At 43.8% G+C, this 18,023-nt stretch overlaps 1 protein-coding gene across 1 annotated transcript in view; it reads right to left on the reverse strand.

The window, feature by feature from the left end:
* The window catches only part of gse1b (Gse1 coiled-coil protein b), a 185,992-nt gene that overhangs the window by 8,028 nt on the left and 159,941 nt on the right, over nt 1–18,023 (reverse strand). The window contains 7 exon segments of the mRNA XM_077563464.1: nt 956–1,584; nt 3,875–4,205; nt 4,278–4,642; nt 4,741–4,908; nt 6,008–6,208; nt 6,323–6,486; nt 9,953–10,161. Coding sequence (XP_077419590.1) covers nt 956–1,584; nt 3,875–4,205; nt 4,278–4,642; nt 4,741–4,908; nt 6,008–6,208; nt 6,323–6,486; nt 9,953–10,161 — 2,067 coding nt within the window.

An 18,023-nucleotide genomic window follows, 5' to 3' on the forward strand; every position in this document is an offset into this window, starting at 1 on the left:
TTCAAGACTCGAGCAGCAATTTACACTGCCGTTTAGTACAATACATTATTGCAAAAGCATTTTCTTCTTTTTATTGGAAAATATAGTACTGTTGAGAGTAGCCACCCTCCAGTTTTGTTAGGTGAATTGGTGTTAGATGTCCACTAGGGATGGGCAAGTAGCGATACCAGGTATCGGTATCAGGCTGATTTCAAGATATCGACACTTGCAACGCCTGTTTTTTAGGATCAAGGACTAGAAATGACAAATTAGACAATAGAAAATTACCATGAATTCAATTTTAGGAAAATTTCTTTAAAATTATGTTATTGTTTGTTTTTTTCGTTATTTTTTTAAACTTTAATTTGATCAAAAGGTAGATATCAATATCAGTGTCTACTGAAGAGTTAAAGGTGCATTCAAGGATCTTTTGTCGAGGGCATCTTCCGGGCGGGTCATCTTAACGATTGGTTCTCAATCCCGTTGATCAATCTGCCATAACGATGTCGTGCGTGCTCGTTCCTAGCTGCACATGCGCACTTCGAGTGTTTGTAGCATGTAGCCGCTGAGCTTCGGATTCAGCCATTCATCGTTGTAGCGCCACCAATCTCACCGCATAAGAGCCGCAAAAGGACATCAGTCTATGAAGTGAGACCGGCTGCACAGACTGATAAAGAGGATGATGATAATGAGCCTGCACGTTCCCTACATTTGATTGGCGTTTCCCCCGGACGAGCAGGAGACCTGGTAGGATGATCTACCGCTTGCACACTTTTTAAAAAGTGACAACAGGACGTTTGGCTTCTACTTTTCGAGAAGATCCTTGAATACACTTTTAAGTACTCATACTGGTATCGGTCTGAAAATATAGTATCGAATATTTTGATATATATATATATATATATATATATATATATATATATATATATATATATATATATGCAAGAGTTTGTCATCACAAATGCGATGAGAGTACCTTTCTCCTTGGCTTCCCTCTTCCTCTTCTCCTCCAAGTCCAGTTTACTGACCGGCCGTCTGTGCTGCTGAAGAAGCTCGTCATAGATCAGCATCGTGTCCGGCGCCGTTTCCAGTGAGGTTACCTGTCCTACACCTGACCCAGACACTAAAGCAACTGCTTGTCCGTGACGACTGTGGCCTTGGAGGCTCTTCAGTCCAGCGCTGCTTTTGAGAGCTCCTTCCATTTCATACTGGCTGGTCAGGGACATGGACGCCCGCTGCTGGTTGAAGAAAGAGTGGGTGGATTTCTCCAGATCGGCAAGGAATGTGCTGGGCTCGGGCAGGCCAGGAGGTCCTCTCTGTTGCAGATACTTCTCCATTGCTCCATTGTCTCTCCTCCTGGCCCCATCCTCATACTTGGAGGGGCCGGGCGGTAGACGACTGAACTCGTAGTGTCCCATCCCCGAGGGATCGTGGGTGCGTCGGGACTCTGAGGGTGTCTCTATTAGGGATGCTGGGTTCCACAGGGTTGTGGGAGGTGGTGGGTGATGTTCGCGTGGGGGCTGGGAGGGCTTGGGGGAGATGAGTGGCGGAGGGGCACCTAAATGGGAATGGAGGTCTCGGCTTCCTGGTTCGTGGTTGTTTGGTCTGTGAACACATAACGCAACATGCTTAGGCATTGATGAGAGGACAAAAAATCCTTCTAAAGTTAGTATGAATGATGTGCGTTCAACACACATCACTCAACGCCTTGCACTGTGTGTGCGTGCGTAATAAATAATTGTTATCAAACACAGACACAGTAGCCCAGACCACAGAGCGGATATGGCCAAGGCGCACTTTTGTCCTCCAGATATAAATGGTCATTTCTGATCTAAAGCGCATACATATATAAAAGTCAAGTAGATATTCTTGGGGAAAGCAGAAAAAGAAATGACAGGAAAGGATTACAGGATGACAACTGGGCTTCCATTTCTTATCTTTTAGTAGGAAAGAATTTGCACTAAATGGAAGAGTAAGGAAGGATTATGTACTGCGGCCTCACATATTCATGGGGCGGATTGTTATTTTAAAATAAATGTCAGCAATATGCTCCCAGCAATATTTGCTGTATTTTAGGCATAAAATTACAAAAAGGCCATTTTAGTGAGTGAGACTAAATGTGCGTTATCTACAATCTTCAAGCTATAATGTCTTTCAGTGATTAGTGACCCTGCTGTCCCACTAGTGCAGTATTACCCACAACCCAACTTCTTAGTCCGACGCACACGCAAACAACGCAGGCATGGAACAAAGGAGAGGAAGTAGGAGGCTTATGCTGTGCAAGGTTGACAGGATTAGTCAAGATTCTGCCTTTGTGTGGCTTAGCCGTCCCCACCCGCTGCCTGTCTGAAACCCTCCCAACCAGAACTCATGAAACAGCAGTTATCAGGACCCCACTTTGCACTCTGCATCATCGCCTAAACATAGCTGTCAGTCTTGCCTCCATGTCGGACACAGAAGCTGGTGTGGACAGAAATAGAGCCAATGTGATTCTTCTGACAGGGTTGATCTTTTTCCAGTTCTGTCTGAAAACAAACCTCTAAAGCTCACCAGCCTTGGAGGCTTCAAAACACTGGCGCCACTGTCCCATGATGTGTGTAACAGCTAGAGAAAACGATTTGATGAATTAGTGATTTAATGTTCAGGAAAATTACATTTAATTATTGATGCATCCTATTTTTTGGATTATTGAAAATTGGTTCAGAAGCTAAAGGATGTTTTGACCCTCATGTAAAAGCCTAAAATACAAGTTTTATTTAATATTTGGATAAAATGTAATTTACAGTATTTTCCTTCTTATAATAAGAGGCTATTTACATTATTTACAGATTTAAAAAGTTTATGGTGTGGATAATGTGACAGGTGAAACTGTGTAGCTAGATTATATTAACTCATTCACTCCCAGCCATTTTCACTGAAGCAACCCCCTTCACTTCCGGCTGTTTTACTGGATTTTGACTGATTTTGCAAGGCCCACAGAATATTGTGTTCTATTGCTATTGAAAAAACAATTACAGTCTCTTCTTTCATCAGGAAAAAACATGTATATTTGTATTGTATTGTTTCTTTTTTGCAGCAATTAGCAGTACAATATAGCTAAGTTTCATAATTATTTACAGACCTGTATAAAACACTGGGGGGTGGGGGGGGAGACCTTGCTGCACCATGGCCCTGGTTGATCTCTTATACTCTGCTGCTACCTGCTAACAGTTTTTTTTTTGTAATAACTGCCGTTGCTTTAAACAACTTCTTCAGGTCAGAGTCTGCATCAAAGCCTTCTGTGGGTTCTAGCATAAAAAGTTTTTGGGACCATGGCAATATTTAAAATAGAACATTTTTATACGTTTTGGGGAGCATATAAATTAAAGGATTTCTCTGTTATTTTTGCTTCATTTTTAACTTTTTGTATTGTTGCTTACATTTGATTAATTACACTATAAACAAAACCAAGAGAAGCTTCTAGAGTTTTTCTTTCGCTGACTAAGTTGGAGACAATGAGGGAACGATTAATTGGAACGTCAAGCTAAGACTTCACTGATTAAGAACCTGCATTTCAACTCATTTACTTTACACCAATCTGTATTCACGGTTTAATTTAAAAAGACACACTAAAACATTCCCCCTTTCTTAAAAATGTGTTCAGCAACCTGCTTAAGCAGCAGACAAATTGTGACCTCTGCTTGTTGCTGCCAAGTAGTGAAATCAGTTACTTCATTGCTTCAAGACAAATAGTTGACAAAAACATCCGGTCAAATTCAAATCATCATGCCCATCTCATAACTTTGCATTAGTAGACTGATAAACACATATGCAAACAGTTTCTGCATGAATTGTGCAAGGTCATGTAAAAGTTAGCATTTACAGTAGATGGACAGGACCTGTGTTTCATCCTCACCTGTGCAAGTCTGTTCTGTGTTCTGGTAAATCAGGGTTCCGTCCTAAGTCCAGGTGCTGATCCAGAACCTGCTGGCGGAATTCCGACACCTGGTACTGACGATCCGCTTTCTCTTGCCGCAGTTTGCGTTGCCTTGCCAACCACCTCTCTTCTTCATTGTTCCTGGGAGCGATTATGGAGGTTGGGAGACCTGCCCCCACAGCACTGGGCCCCATGAAGAGACTGTGGCCTGAGATGAGACCAGGGACTGTATGATGCGATTGTACCATTGCAGAGTGGAGTCCTGGCGGGACTGGTTTCGGAGCGGGAAGGGGGGGCTCTTTGGTTTTGTCTGTGAAGGAGCAAAACGATCAGTGCCTACGTGGAAGGGTGTTGCAAAACAAAATGAAGGGGCGACACATACCAGCCCGATTCGGGGTGAGTCTTTCTGGCTTGGTTCGGTCCTCCTGCCCTCTCATGGCATGAAGTTCAGCCAGGTAGTGGCTCTCCATAGCCTTGGAGGCTTGCAACTCTTTCTCTCTCAGCGCTCTCTCCTTTTGCCTTTCCAGTTCTTTTTCTCTTTCCCTCTCCTTCTCCCTCTCTCTTTCTCTCTCTCTTTCCCGTTCCCGCTCTCGGTCTCTTTCTCGCTCCCGTTCTCGTTCTCGCTCCAGCTCCCGCTCCCTTTCGCGCTCCCGTTCTTTCTCTCTCTCGGCTTCCCGCTCCCGCTCCTTTTCGCGCTCGCGTTCCCGCTCCCTCTCGCGCTGCCGCAGCTCATCTTCCAGCTGAAGCCTTGAGAGAAAGGTAGGCATGTAAGCAGATGCGAGGGAACAGGATGGTTTGGGTATGGAAAAAAAACACATTCTTGAATGGAATCACATTTAATATACCTCTCAGATTGCAGTGCTGAAAGTGAAGGGTGTGTGAAGTCTCCAGGGTAGCGGACCCCTGATAAGTGCATATGGACTGCAGATGGATGGATGGGGGGTAAAGCTCCCCCTGCTGGTAGTGGATAGAAAGGTGACCTCAAAGCGGAGAGGCAGTATGGGTCATCCATCCTGGGAGATGAGCATTGCATGACAAAAAAATAGCGTCAGTGTCGCCTTGGAACAGCACACCACTCACTATCATTAACCTTTGTGCCTCTGTCTCCTCAAAGAAGAGGCAGAGTGTCTTGCAACCATCTCTCAAGAAAGCAGCAGTGTCTGTCAGCTAGCCTCAATCACTGCACAGCAGCTGTCAGAGTCTGTGTTATGTTACAACTGTGTGTTGCTTGCGCATCTCGGTGACATCCACAGCTCATCCCCTCATTAAACCCATTACAGTACAGCATGTGATGGCTGCTGCACTTCTCTGATGTTGCAAGGCTGACAGGAGGAAGGAGGGGGCAGTTTATGTGAAGGCCTGAAGCAAGGTGGGCCCTTCAACATACACACGCTGCTACCACAGTCATACATAATGTAGCGTCAAAATGGTCCCATTTGGGAAAAGAAATTCTGCTGCTGGTATTTTACGAGTGACCACAACTGCTCTTGGAAAGATCTACACTACGCTAGAACTTGGAAGAAATGCAGATTCATGAAAGGAATATACAAATTTGGTATTGTTTATTTTTCTGTACTACAATGCTTTCCTACTTTAGTTAGTAACAAGATATTAGATGCACCTCTCAGTATTATGCAGTGGAGCTGTACATGAATGCAAACTACAACCACAACAATTAAGATCTGATAGTGTTTATAAAATTGCCAAGTTTTTATTAAATACAGCTCAACAGAAACCTGATGAAGTGGCTGGTGAGTAGATTGTTCTTTTTTTTGTATATTTATGTGTAATTCAGAAACGTTGTTGACCGCTAATTATAATACTAGTACAGTGGTACCTTGACTTACAAGTGATCTGACTAATAATACTAGCAGGCATTAATTTTAATGAGAAAGATCATTTGAGATCGAGAGTGTTTTCATTATTCCGCATGGTCACGGAAAGAACTGAACTCAACTTCACATGTCTTGGCTGAATTTAGAGCTGAACAAGTTAGAAAAACAGCAGAGCTCTCTCAAGGTTTACTTGCCAATAGTCCTCTTCAGTCAAAATATTTTACTCTAAGGGCAGAAAATTATCAAGCCACCAAAACATTTGTACAAAGAGACTCACCTGTACGGGGTGAAGGAGGGGTGGGGCAGGTAGCTGGGATGGTAGAATGCAGCGGCGGCGGCAGCAGTGGCGGGGTCCAGGCCCAATGGCAATGAGGGCATGCGGAGGGCATCCTCAGTTGTGGCATAGGGCCGAAAACCACGGAGGTACTCTTCTGGTACAGGACCGGGCGGCACGGCATTAGGCAACTGTCTGGGAAGGCTGATCATATAATGAAGAGGAGAGTAACAGTTTAAAGTCATTGTATTAACACAAATAACATGTTGCTTGAACATCTTATTCCAAAGTTTCAAACATATTCAGGGAGGTACACACTTGAGTGGCTGGAAACGTGAATCCTGCATCACAGCGCCAGGGGGGAGACCAAAGGCATAAGGGTTTCCCAGGAGGTGGGCAGGGACCGAGGGGCCCTTTTCCTGGGGGAGGGTCCCCTCCGCACCCAGCCGTTCCCTGCTGGCCCCACGAGGCCCAGAATCAGCCTGGGGGGGGGGGGGGAGAGATGCAACGAGAGTCTTATTCATTGTTTGAGCAGACATGTGACCGACACGCTTGTCAGTGTTGATGGAGCCCATCCTGTGCGGGAGAAAGAGGACTGCTTATGATTCTGAATTCTTTCTCACAGTCTCTCCTTAGACCTCAATCATATGCAGCATTTTCTTACAAAAAAAAAAAAACCTTCACTGTTTCTCTGAGGATATATGCTGAAGAAAGAATGTGGTAATGTACAGCACCAACACATGAGCAACAACTTCCTGGATAGTGTGTGTACAGCCTTCACCCAAAAACATCTACAGGGAAGGCAACACCCAAAGAGAAATATCCCGCTGCTTCTGTTTCTTGTCAATCCTACATCTCTCATGCTTGGACTCACTTATCCAATTCCACAACACACACATGCAAGCACACACATTACACACACAAACAGACAGGCACCCACATGCACACACACACACACATTCGCACCATTTCAGAGTTACAAAGACACCCCGCTGTGGGAGTGGGAGTGCGTTTTCTGAAAGCTTTGCTTTCTCATTGGCAACAAATGCAATCGCTGAACAGAGAATCTTGCAACCTTTGTAAGACGTACAAGGAAACGGGGGGGGATAGTGAGTAGAGGAGGAACAGCTCACTGCCACAAAATGAGACTTGAACATGGCAGGGGGGGATGTAATGAAGGCGGGAGAGGAGAAGATAGTTCTTGCCCCCACTAAATTAACCTCTGGTCCGAGCAGGATTAGAGGGAAACCTTGCAACAGCTCTGGCCTAACTGTCACTGATAAAACAAATCCCATTTAGTGAGGAATTACCCTCTGCATTGTGTTCCCGTAACCGGTGACCCAAGCGGACACTGATGTGCACTGACGGCCATGTTATCGCTTCCTGTCAATTAAAGATGACATCACAGTTACTCAGGGTGCAGGTAACAACCAATCACGGCTCACCAGTTTTCTGAAGCTGAGCCGTGATCGGTCATTACCTGAGCCCCGAGTAACTGTGATGTCATTTTCAGTCGACAGCGAGTGACAAAATGGCCGCTCACTGACATGGATAAACACAGGTGTATTTTGCTGCTTAACTCCTATTTCAACAAACACAATATTAAACAAAAATGCAGTGTTTAGACGAGTGGGGCACGCACCACATATTGTAAAGAAAATTGTTGGATTGACTTCCCCTTTAATGCTTAAAGCAGGAAGTACATATTCATTTGAGGGGATTCTGCGTGCCACATAGCTTGACTGCAATATTGAACAGTACATACATTTGTCAGCAGAGACATTTTTGTTCTATAAAACACATTTCAAGTTGCAACACTGTTTAACCTTATAATTTTATGATGAATTTAGACCTTTGGTTAATTTAAATGAAAACAGTGTCAACCAATATTCTACATTGCACACCAAGTCTGGTGTGTGACAGGGTTTTCATAACGACGGCGGTGACTCAGTAACTGTTGGTTGGTGCAATGCCCAGATGATGATTACCACCAGAATCAACTGTTCCTTTCCACTCAATTTCACAGAAATCCCATCATAAGAGGATGCAACAAAGCACTGACGGCATTGCTGCAGCTATTCTGCGATTGCCTTACCACTGTCACTGCACATCCTTGTCATGTTTCATCCGAACAACAAAAGCAGAAATACAAAATTATAAATGCAAAGCAGGGCTAACCAGCTTTATGAAAATATTTTTTGTTTGCGTAAGCAGCATTGTGTATAAACAAAGGTATGAGCAGCTGGTACCCGAGAGACAAGTTAGATTCCCCATTAGAAAGAGACCTTCATTCACCCGGGCACGAGTACACCTAAGCAGACACTTTGACCACTGACTTCTCTTTAAAAGCAGCTTGTCACGCATCCACGCACCCGTGAAAGTGTGCAGTCTTGAAGACACCATCCATTTACAGCCATCTTCTTCGGAGCCAGCCAGGCCCATAACCTTCAGTGGCTGCGAAACCCTACACGTTGTAGAGTGCTCATTTACGCCTCTCAGATGGTGCCCTGACTCTAAATTGCCAATTAAAAAGCAATTACTGGCCGCAGCGGGAGTAGGATCCTGCAGTCATTAAAGCAAAATGCCAACGCACCAAACCCTCCTATCACTGCTTTGGCCATTACTCCCCCCCCATGAAAGACTGCCTCATCTAAGAGACGCTAAATAGAAAGCAGGGCTCATAACACAGCAACAAACATGCTTTCATTACAACTGCAAAGGGGTTTACAGATAACACCATAGCCTCCATGCTAACCATTTTCTTTGAATTGAGTGACCTCCATGGCCTTGTGGCTCTTTGTGCTCTCTCAAGTGGCGTCACAGCCACATAGTGCTATAACTCTATCTTTTGCATGCCACAGCTTCTCTGTCAACATCAATAGCCTCGGCATCTTCATTCTTCTGCTCCACAAAGCTGCTGGAGAACACACAAACCTGGTGACATGACCTTTTCAATTCTAGCGTGACCTTTTTCATACACAGGCACATAAACACGCAAGCTAACTAACAGCGTTATTTCCATGAGGTAAGGGTGTTTTCCATTTAGCTGGCTGAAATGGTGACACACTTGAATGGCAATACACAAGCCCTTCCTTCCAATCTCTTAATGACCGTTGAACCCTGCATCGCTAAAATGAGTGAAGGTCATTGGCCTGAATGACCTTGCATATTTCAAGATGCGTGACCTCCTCACTGGCTGTTTGCCATGCCCTCTACCCTTCCTCTCTCTCTATCCCTTCAGATCTATCAAACAAAGAGTCCTGGCCAGTTTGTGCGAGGTGCCAGGCAAGTGCTGTCCATAGCCGTGTGCTTGGCCTCCACCATTAGCCCTGAGCTGAGATAAGAAGGCTTAAAGCAAGGCCATAATCCATAATCCACTCCTTATCAAAGCAAGCAGCTCTCCCTCCCTGCCTCTTTCTAATGCCCCACTCTATAACAGCAACGGTGTGTCAGGACTCATGAGGTGGAGGATGCACTTGACTGCGTGGGCGAGGAAGGTGGGACTAAAAGTGTAGCCGGAGAAGGATGAGGAGCCAAAGGGCTGGGGCCTTCACAGGAGCTGTTCTATGGGCAAGAAGGTTAAGTAGGGAGGCTGTCACCTTGATGCCCCGGGGGCAGCTGGCATTGTTTTACATCATAGAGCCAAAGTGGGTGGGAACGGTGGGCAGTGGTGGCATGATAACTCCGCCAGATACTCTTTGCCCCATTAGCTATGTCGAATGTACAAATGTCAAGTATGTGCCACCATAGTCTTGATTAACAGGTCAGCAGAAAAAAAAATCCATTAATCCCTCATGAGCCTGTCTGCGTGCACGCTTGTGCTAACTGGAAAGCTGAAGAATAAACACTTCATCGCAGCTTAGACTGCACACAAGGAAATAGAAGGCCTAAAAATAGAACAGCTTTCGCAAAAGGTTCTTTTTTTCTCTTTTCTTCTTTTTTTTTTACCTGGCGTCCCTCGCTCCTCCAGAGGCCGTTGCTAGTTTTGGTTGGAGCAATGGTGACGACGGGTGGAGTGTTTGGCACGCTGTGGCCTGCTGGGGGTACCAGGACAGGCCCTGGACCGAGAGGACCCCTCTTGGGCGTACTGACTGGAGAGCTGTGGTTGGTGGCTGGCGACGACACTGGGGAGGATTCACTGCTGATGGAGGAGGCAGCTGGGGAATGACAGGGAAGAGAAATTAAGGACGATAACATCCTGCTTTACTCTGATTAGTAATTTAATATTTGACTTTCCCCCGATCTGAGCAGCTGGATCGGGATGTAATGTCTTAATTTGCCCAATCGATCACTGATGTTACTGATCGTCTCGGTGAAATAAGACATTACAGCAAACACAACCTTGTTCACGTGTTGCCATTGTGTATTACGCAAGCCAGAAAGCTAATCTATTTTAGTGTTGCCGCGTGTCGTGTGAATACAAAAACTTTGTGCTGAGAGCCGAAGTTCCACCTCCGTGCCCTTGCCCATCCAATCACAAAGTAACAGCATTTATAATTGTCATGATAACAATTCAGAAAACCCTTTTATTTATGTAAAAAAAGAAGAAGAAGAAGAACTAGCTACAGCATGTGTGGTATTTATTTAATTTTAACATCTCTTTAAGAACACAAACAATCAAAGTCACCATAATCACGTCAAAATTGCTGTCATGACATGGTGCAAGTTTCATGGAACTTCCGGCCATGCGCATGAAGCCAATCACTGATGCAACCAGCATGCAGGCTTGTTGTTTGAACTAACAGGGAAATACAGAAGACGCGCTAAACGAGGATATGAGATATACTGCGGTCATCATACCCAACGTGACTTGAGCTATTCCTGCGACACAATTGGATATCATGTCAACACAGTTTGCGTAGATAGGTATGGATCTGTGCCGGAGTCAAATGACTTGAGAATGTGCTTACTGCGTCATACACATGACAGATACACGCGGCGTCCTGTGCGGGTAAAAAGTCAACAAACAATGTAAGACAAAATAATCATTGTGGTCTGTGGGCACTGGGACTTGTACACACACACAGCCAGCTTCCAATACGAGCCAAAAAGGAGCAGGTAGCAGGAACAGAATGTGGCGCGAGGAAGTTGGCATAGGTGCTAAGTAAGTACCTTTACAGCAGCCTGTTGAACCAAGATAGCAATAGCATTTAGCATTAGCCAAAGTTTTAGCAAAACCCCCAGCCACCTGATTAACTCGCGATGTTTTTTCCATTAATGTAAAAAAAGGAGATGTTGCAAACATTACATTATATTGAATGTTTATCACCATTTTTTTTAAAGAATAAGTTTTAATTAGAATTTTTTTCATGCATTTCAAATGGTGACAATTATTTTTGATATTCATAAGTCTGGCCAGTCCCTATCCAATTGGTGTCGGTTGACTGTAGAGTAAATATAAAAGTTATTTAAATAGATATATTGCTCCATCTTCTGATCGAACCGTTGATCGGTTATTAGTTTTGACCAAGTTGCTGATCACTGATCTGTCCCAAAATCCAAAAGCCTATTTAATATATAACAATAATGCAATCTTGCAGTCAATATAGATAGTACAAAAGGGCACGATAAATGAATGCAACCACAATTAGGATTGTTAAAGACTCCATATTCAGAGCTCATGTACAGTTTGATTCATCTACAGTTCTTAGCAACATGCGTAGGTTGTGTAGTTAAGAAAAGCCATTAATCATGGATTATCCAAACTGCAGAGAGGGTACAATTAATTCAGGCCCAACTCATTTGTTGATTGAAGCTGTGTAAAAAAATAAAAATAAATCATAATAGGAAGTACACGGTCTATGTAGTGGTTCTATGAACGGGTTTAGTTTGCTTTGTTGTTATTCCAGCATTAACATCTAATGTTTTAAATTTTCAAGGAATTGTAATTTCTTGGAGGAAAGATGTAGATCAAGATACCACTGTGGAAAAAAACAAGACTTTTTCAGAATTGTCTTTTATAACATAAAATTCCCTCTGTCGTCATTGATTTTCCAGATTTATAGATCTAGACAATTTGTTCAAATGCTCATTCCTCACTAAAGACGAAAATGGGATTGTAGAAATACAATAGCCACAGATAACACACTTAAAAGGCCAGATGTATGGCCCTGGGCCACTATTATAACGTGACAGTGATTAGGATGAGCAGCCCTGTGAGAGAGTCAGAGACTACGTATACATGCAGGCAATAATCGGGTTATGGTCAGAATTCCGGTTTCTGGAACAATCGGAATAGCACGTTTTACATGCGCAAGTTGACAGAGTTTACCCCTGTATACATGCCGTTTGGAATAACCCGATGTAAGGGGGTGAAAGATTGTTTTTACAAACCCGAATAAGGGCATATTCAGGTTATTGCGCGTGTTTGCATGGCCTTTCAAAACCTGAATATTGCCAATATTCGGGTTTTAAAAGGGTTATTGCCTGCATGTAAATGTAGTCAAAGTCTCAACACACCACGTAAAAGGTTGCTCGAGAGTGAAACAGTCAAACTGAATGTACACAGTTGCACATACCGCTAGATTTGCAATTCCGCTGCATGCGCGCACAGCAGGTGGCAAAAAAAAGGCCCAGTGAGCTTCTCTGCCGCGCTGAGGCTTGTGTCACATTAACAAAACCCTCCAGGGACAGCCTGTAGCAGAGGGTCACAGTCTGGTCACGTGCCTCGCTTTGCTCACTTCTCACTTTCTCTCTTTGTAGTATATGATATGCTCACATTGACACATCACTGCAGTTTCAGTACCAATACCACACATATTTACTGTATCTGCCTGTATGCCGATAGCTATGATTCCTCACAAAAGGCGCCTGATATCCTGATCCTTTCTTCCATAATCTCGTCCAGCGGGTCTCCTTGGCTCATCAAAAACGCAGCATTATGAAGTCAAACTGGGTCACAGCCACCTAAACGGGACACACACTTCAACGTGCGAGCAAGAAGAACAGGAGACAAAAGAGCATCCTCAAGTAGGTAGGTTGGAGCGTCTACAACCTCGCAAGCAGCCGCACAAAAGAAAGCAGTTGAAACCGCAGGCCAGTTTCAGGTCTACTTCCTCCCCACCAGAACAAAAACCACAGGTCTCTTCCATATCACCATTTCTTCCTAGCAACAGTTACCGTGGTAACTGAACAGACAACATCCTCTCATTGTGGGTGCGGTCAGGGCATTGACAGATTTTAAACATCTCATTCTGACCAATACCGCAGAATAATGGAAGGAATCGATAATGGCAGCAAGACTACGATCCTGAAAACTGAAAATCTATAGTAGAAAGAGCGGCGGGGTTGGGGTGTGTAGTTGGCAAGAAGCACTGTGAGGTGAGACATGAAAATGAAAAATGAGATAGGTGGTGACTGCGGGTTAAAAAAATAAAGTGAGAGTGCAAAAGAGGTGTGAGCTGAGACAAGAGGTGGAGCAGAAAGGAAAACAGTGTGAGTATTGGTGGTGGTGGCGGGGATGTTGGGGAGCATATCTTGTCCGCACAAAGGCAATTAGTAGCTTAATTCTCCCCTCTCACCTCAGAGAGCCATTACTTTCCCCTGCAAGACTTGGCCAATCAATAGCTGCCCACTCAGCCTGGGGAACGGAGGTACACTTAATACAGCTCTTGTGTCACTGACCACACACACATACACACTCGCAATGCTTTACAAGGATGGGGGAACAAATGAAGCTGGAAGGAGAGAAGAGAGATGAGAGGAGGGGAGAGGTGATCACAGTGATACTGTACTGCTAAGCAACAGACCTCCACTCCATTTATTTCATCCGCCCCTCTCCCCCAAAGCCCTCTTCTCATCTCTGTTTCCTCCTCCTTTTCGTGTTGAAAGCAGAAAAGATTGGAGAGGAGGAAGAGCAAGCTAAATAATTAAGTGAACAGGAAAAGAAGAAAAACAGGTGAGTGGGAAAATGAGAGCTATATAACAACAAAAATATAAAACCTTGCCGCAATTCCTTTCACGATGACAAGATATCCAATAACCTTTCTTAACACCTTACCTCACTTTCCATTTAAAGAATAAAGACCACCACATCACTATCAATTATTCTTAAATATAAAAATCCTGCTAGCCCTAACAGCAAACGTGGCGACCTGTAACAAGTTAAGGCCAAACTACAGTATAATACTTATAGCTTCCTTCACTGCGCTGATGGCTCCAACCTTAATGTGCAAGAATCCAGACTGGCCGTGATTTATCAGTGCCATTCTGAAATGTGACGCTAAAACCTGCAACAAAAATAAACCTAAAGATGAGGGACGGATAAAGATGTGCATAATAATTGATCGTTAAGCAATCATGTCTTAAAGTGATTACAGGGAAAATGGAGTGCACTGCTTCGCTGCAACCAGTAGAGGTGCTGTTTATTTCTGACTAGTCAACTAGTTTTGCGTCTAAACAAGAACAACAAATCAGCTACGCAAAGTTGAGCACATACACACAGACCTGGGCTATGGCACAACTCCAGCAACCTATAGGTACTTTATAGGGATGCACCAATCACAATTTTCTGGTCGATCACCGATTTCCGATCTTTTAAAAAGTCTGACCTGCCAATCCCGATTTTTGCCGATTTAGATTTTTTTCATAACAAGCAGAATAAATCCTTCAGAGTACCAATCTTATTTAATTGAAAAACATTGAACAATATCTGTGAAATAATACAAACAGGCTGTTTTAACTGCAAAGTAAGTAGTTCTCTGAAATAAAAATGAAAAGCCTTTTAGTCATCTCAGCAGAAGAGGACAGCGGCTGACTTTTTCAGACCTCTGAGGCGGGAGATAAGACGGTGGAAAAGATCGGTTTATATTTAAGGGATCGGCCGATCACCGGTCCCCCAAAACTAAGGAAATCGGGGCGGATCGATCGGCCGGCGGATCGATCGGTGCAACCCTAGTACTTTATTTTGTTTTATCTATTTGGAAAAACAACCCGATCTATATGATCAATATAAAAAATACATTTTAAAAAGAGAGGAACTGAGACAGAGAGGCCATAAGAAGTGATGAGAATGTGAGCCTGGAGAGCGAGGCTGCTTGATTTATGTGAAACTCCTTTCTGCATGATGTCCTCTATTACAAGTCTCCAATCCCAGGCTGCCTCTGCACTTGACCGCTCAAGCGGAGCCACACATGCGCGCTCATATTTACGGCAAACAACAGACCGAGCTGTTGTCATCGGCTGTATTTTGTCCCTTCATCCAATGACCTCATCTAATAAAAGCCACCCCACAAAAACAACAACAACAAAAACAAGCAAAAATACGGGTCCGGTCGGGGACGATGATGTATGCTGTGCCAAGGAGGGAAAAGATGGCGAATGAAAATGCAGCGGTAAAAGGGAAATTCTGTGTCTTCTGCTGACTGTACAAACTCGAGGTCACCAACACCACCACCACCTCAACGCTGCTTTCTAGAGGGGAACGCACTTGGTAGGTTGCCGGTTAGCAGTTAGCACCGAGCAATGTAGCAACAGCTCTCAAAGCATGTGCACTCCCGGAACCCTTTGACTCGAAGTCATTTGCTCTTTAGACGCGAGACGTATTGTATTCAGCAATTCCACAAGATAGTAACATTATTGGTGGTATTCTTGGTTCGTTTGTAGGAAAGGTGCGTCACTAATGATAATGCACATCCATATAAAACCAACAAAATAAAGGCATACATCACTGTACAAAGGAGTGAATATTAGACAATTTAATAATAATAAATATAATGGAAAGATAAATATTTGTCATGACGGGTCTAGTTGTAATTTACAATGAATAAAATGGGCAGGAGTCAACGAGTTACTTCATGTTATAATTAATTTTGCTCTTAATTTGAAACAAACTGCCCGTGTCAGCAATACCCAACATGAAACGCTAATCCCACCAAGTGGCAGAAAAATGATCTCAATAGAAATCAATGACTCAATGTTTTTACACTCATTTGAACTTGTATATAATATCTTTTTTACTTCAAATAACTTAAAATTACTTTATCAATGAACTAAAACATACAATCATATTTGTATTAGGTAAACCCAGTTGTCCACTTTTATGTTATTTAATGAGCATTAAAAACATGAAAATATTTATTTAATTTAACATTTAGAACACATAAATTTGTGATTAATTGCGAATAGTGACTATGGAAAAATCATGCAATTAATCACGATGAACAAACTTGAAACGACTGACAGCCCTAGTACAAACTGTTCATTACCCCTCGCAGCAACTGATGAGGGTCACGCAAGAAATCCGGTTATGTTATATGGAGGAGGGTGGGTGGTGGTGTGGTGTCAAATGGGCTTGTTTGTGAGTGTGTCAGTGCCAGTCACAGCCTGGAGGCTTTTGCCTTGAAGATAAATGTGCAGCACAGCCAGGCAGTACAGGCTCCGGGCGGTTTCCAGATGGAGAGGTCACACTGCCTCACTGTCCCAGCATGCTCCTCGAAACAAGGAGAGCCTCCGGATACATGCACACAAACGCATCTTACAGACACGTCTATGTGACTAAGACCTCAGGTTTTCACAAATCTGCTAATTACTTTCAAATCTTTTTTGTCCTGCCAATGTACTTTGCTATCGTGTGCACCTTTGTTCTCTGTCTGTAGTCACTCCATTTCCAGGCAGGGTCCAACAGTTGGTATGAAGCCAGTGATGAAATTCTGATGATGTGTCTACAAGCGAGTGAGAGGAAACAACTGCGAGGATTAAACCCAGATCTGCCTAATTAATCACATATCAGCAGGCTGGCTTTTTGAGGCAGCCTGTTATCAGCGCTTTGTGTATGTGTGTGTGTTGTGCCACTCTGAAGCTCATTATCCATCACCTCCTCTCTTCGACATAGCGCTCAGTACACGGAACTATTCATTATACTTGCCACAGACAAGTGAAAATTTGCATGTCTGGGTTTGCACGTGTGCGTATAAACAGCGACGGTGCTCAGAGACTTAAATGAGTTCAGTGGCTGCCGGCGTTGATGGCAGCACTAAAACCGAGCTAATTCCTCCAGGCCATAGGACGGTGAGTCATGTTGGGCACGCCGCACAACTCGTCTAACCACGGCGTGAGAGATTGAGTCAAGGCAGCAAATGAAAAGATGGCAGGCTGCAGCTTGCTTCCAAGGTTGCAAAGACAACTATTTGCATGCATGGGGGTGTTGAGGTGTGTTGACTATAAATACAGGCTAAGAAGTCATAGACGTGGCTGGAGTTCCTTGGTTTACGTGCCTCTACCCACCCCAGGGTCATGAATCGGAACACAAGTGGAGTCACCCCTGATCCCCTGACGGCTGACTCACATACGCATCACATCCTCAACGAGCCAGAATGCACAGTCAGCAGGCCACAAAAATAGAAAACCAGCTTTTGGTGCTTTTAATAAAAACGGCACTTGGGATTTATCAGCAATTATCTGATGACCTTTTGTACAACAAGGACAAAGAACAGAATCCTATATGACTTGGCATTCACATATTCTCATCTGGCAGCAGGAAGGGAAAAATATTAAAAATCAAAACAGCGATAAGAAGAAAAAATATGAAAAGGAGAGCTACGGACCCCCCCAAAAAAAGAATTGCTTCTGGAAAGGGATTTTTCTTTTGGAGAGAGACAGAAAAGTAGAAAGTAATAGAGCGTGTATAGAGGGTTGAGGGCGTGAAGTGAGATGAAGAGGAGAAGGATCGCGAGGGAGGTGATGAGAGCCGAGTCCTCTTCTCTATCTGCACTTAATAAATCATTTGCAGGGGAGCACCGTGTCTGGGGACAGCCAGGATGCTGATTTAAGAGCAAGGGTAGACAACAGGGCTAGCTGGGGCTCTACAAAAGGTAGATATGAGCACACGCAAGCATACTGTACATATACAGGCCTCTATAAACTCCAGATGGGAAACACGAATGTCACAAAGTGAGTTCTAGTTCTAGGGTTGGGACAAACATATTAATATTGCACTATAACTACAATCTTCCATGGTTTCACTACACTAGCATCAGATATCGAAACTGCGGCTATCCATAGTCCAAGAATGTGAATTTAC

Source organism: Vanacampus margaritifer, chromosome 4 (assembly GCF_051991255.1).
Source record: "Vanacampus margaritifer isolate UIUO_Vmar chromosome 4, RoL_Vmar_1.0, whole genome shotgun sequence".
NCBI classification, from domain to species: Eukaryota; Metazoa; Chordata; class Actinopteri; order Syngnathiformes; family Syngnathidae; genus Vanacampus; species Vanacampus margaritifer.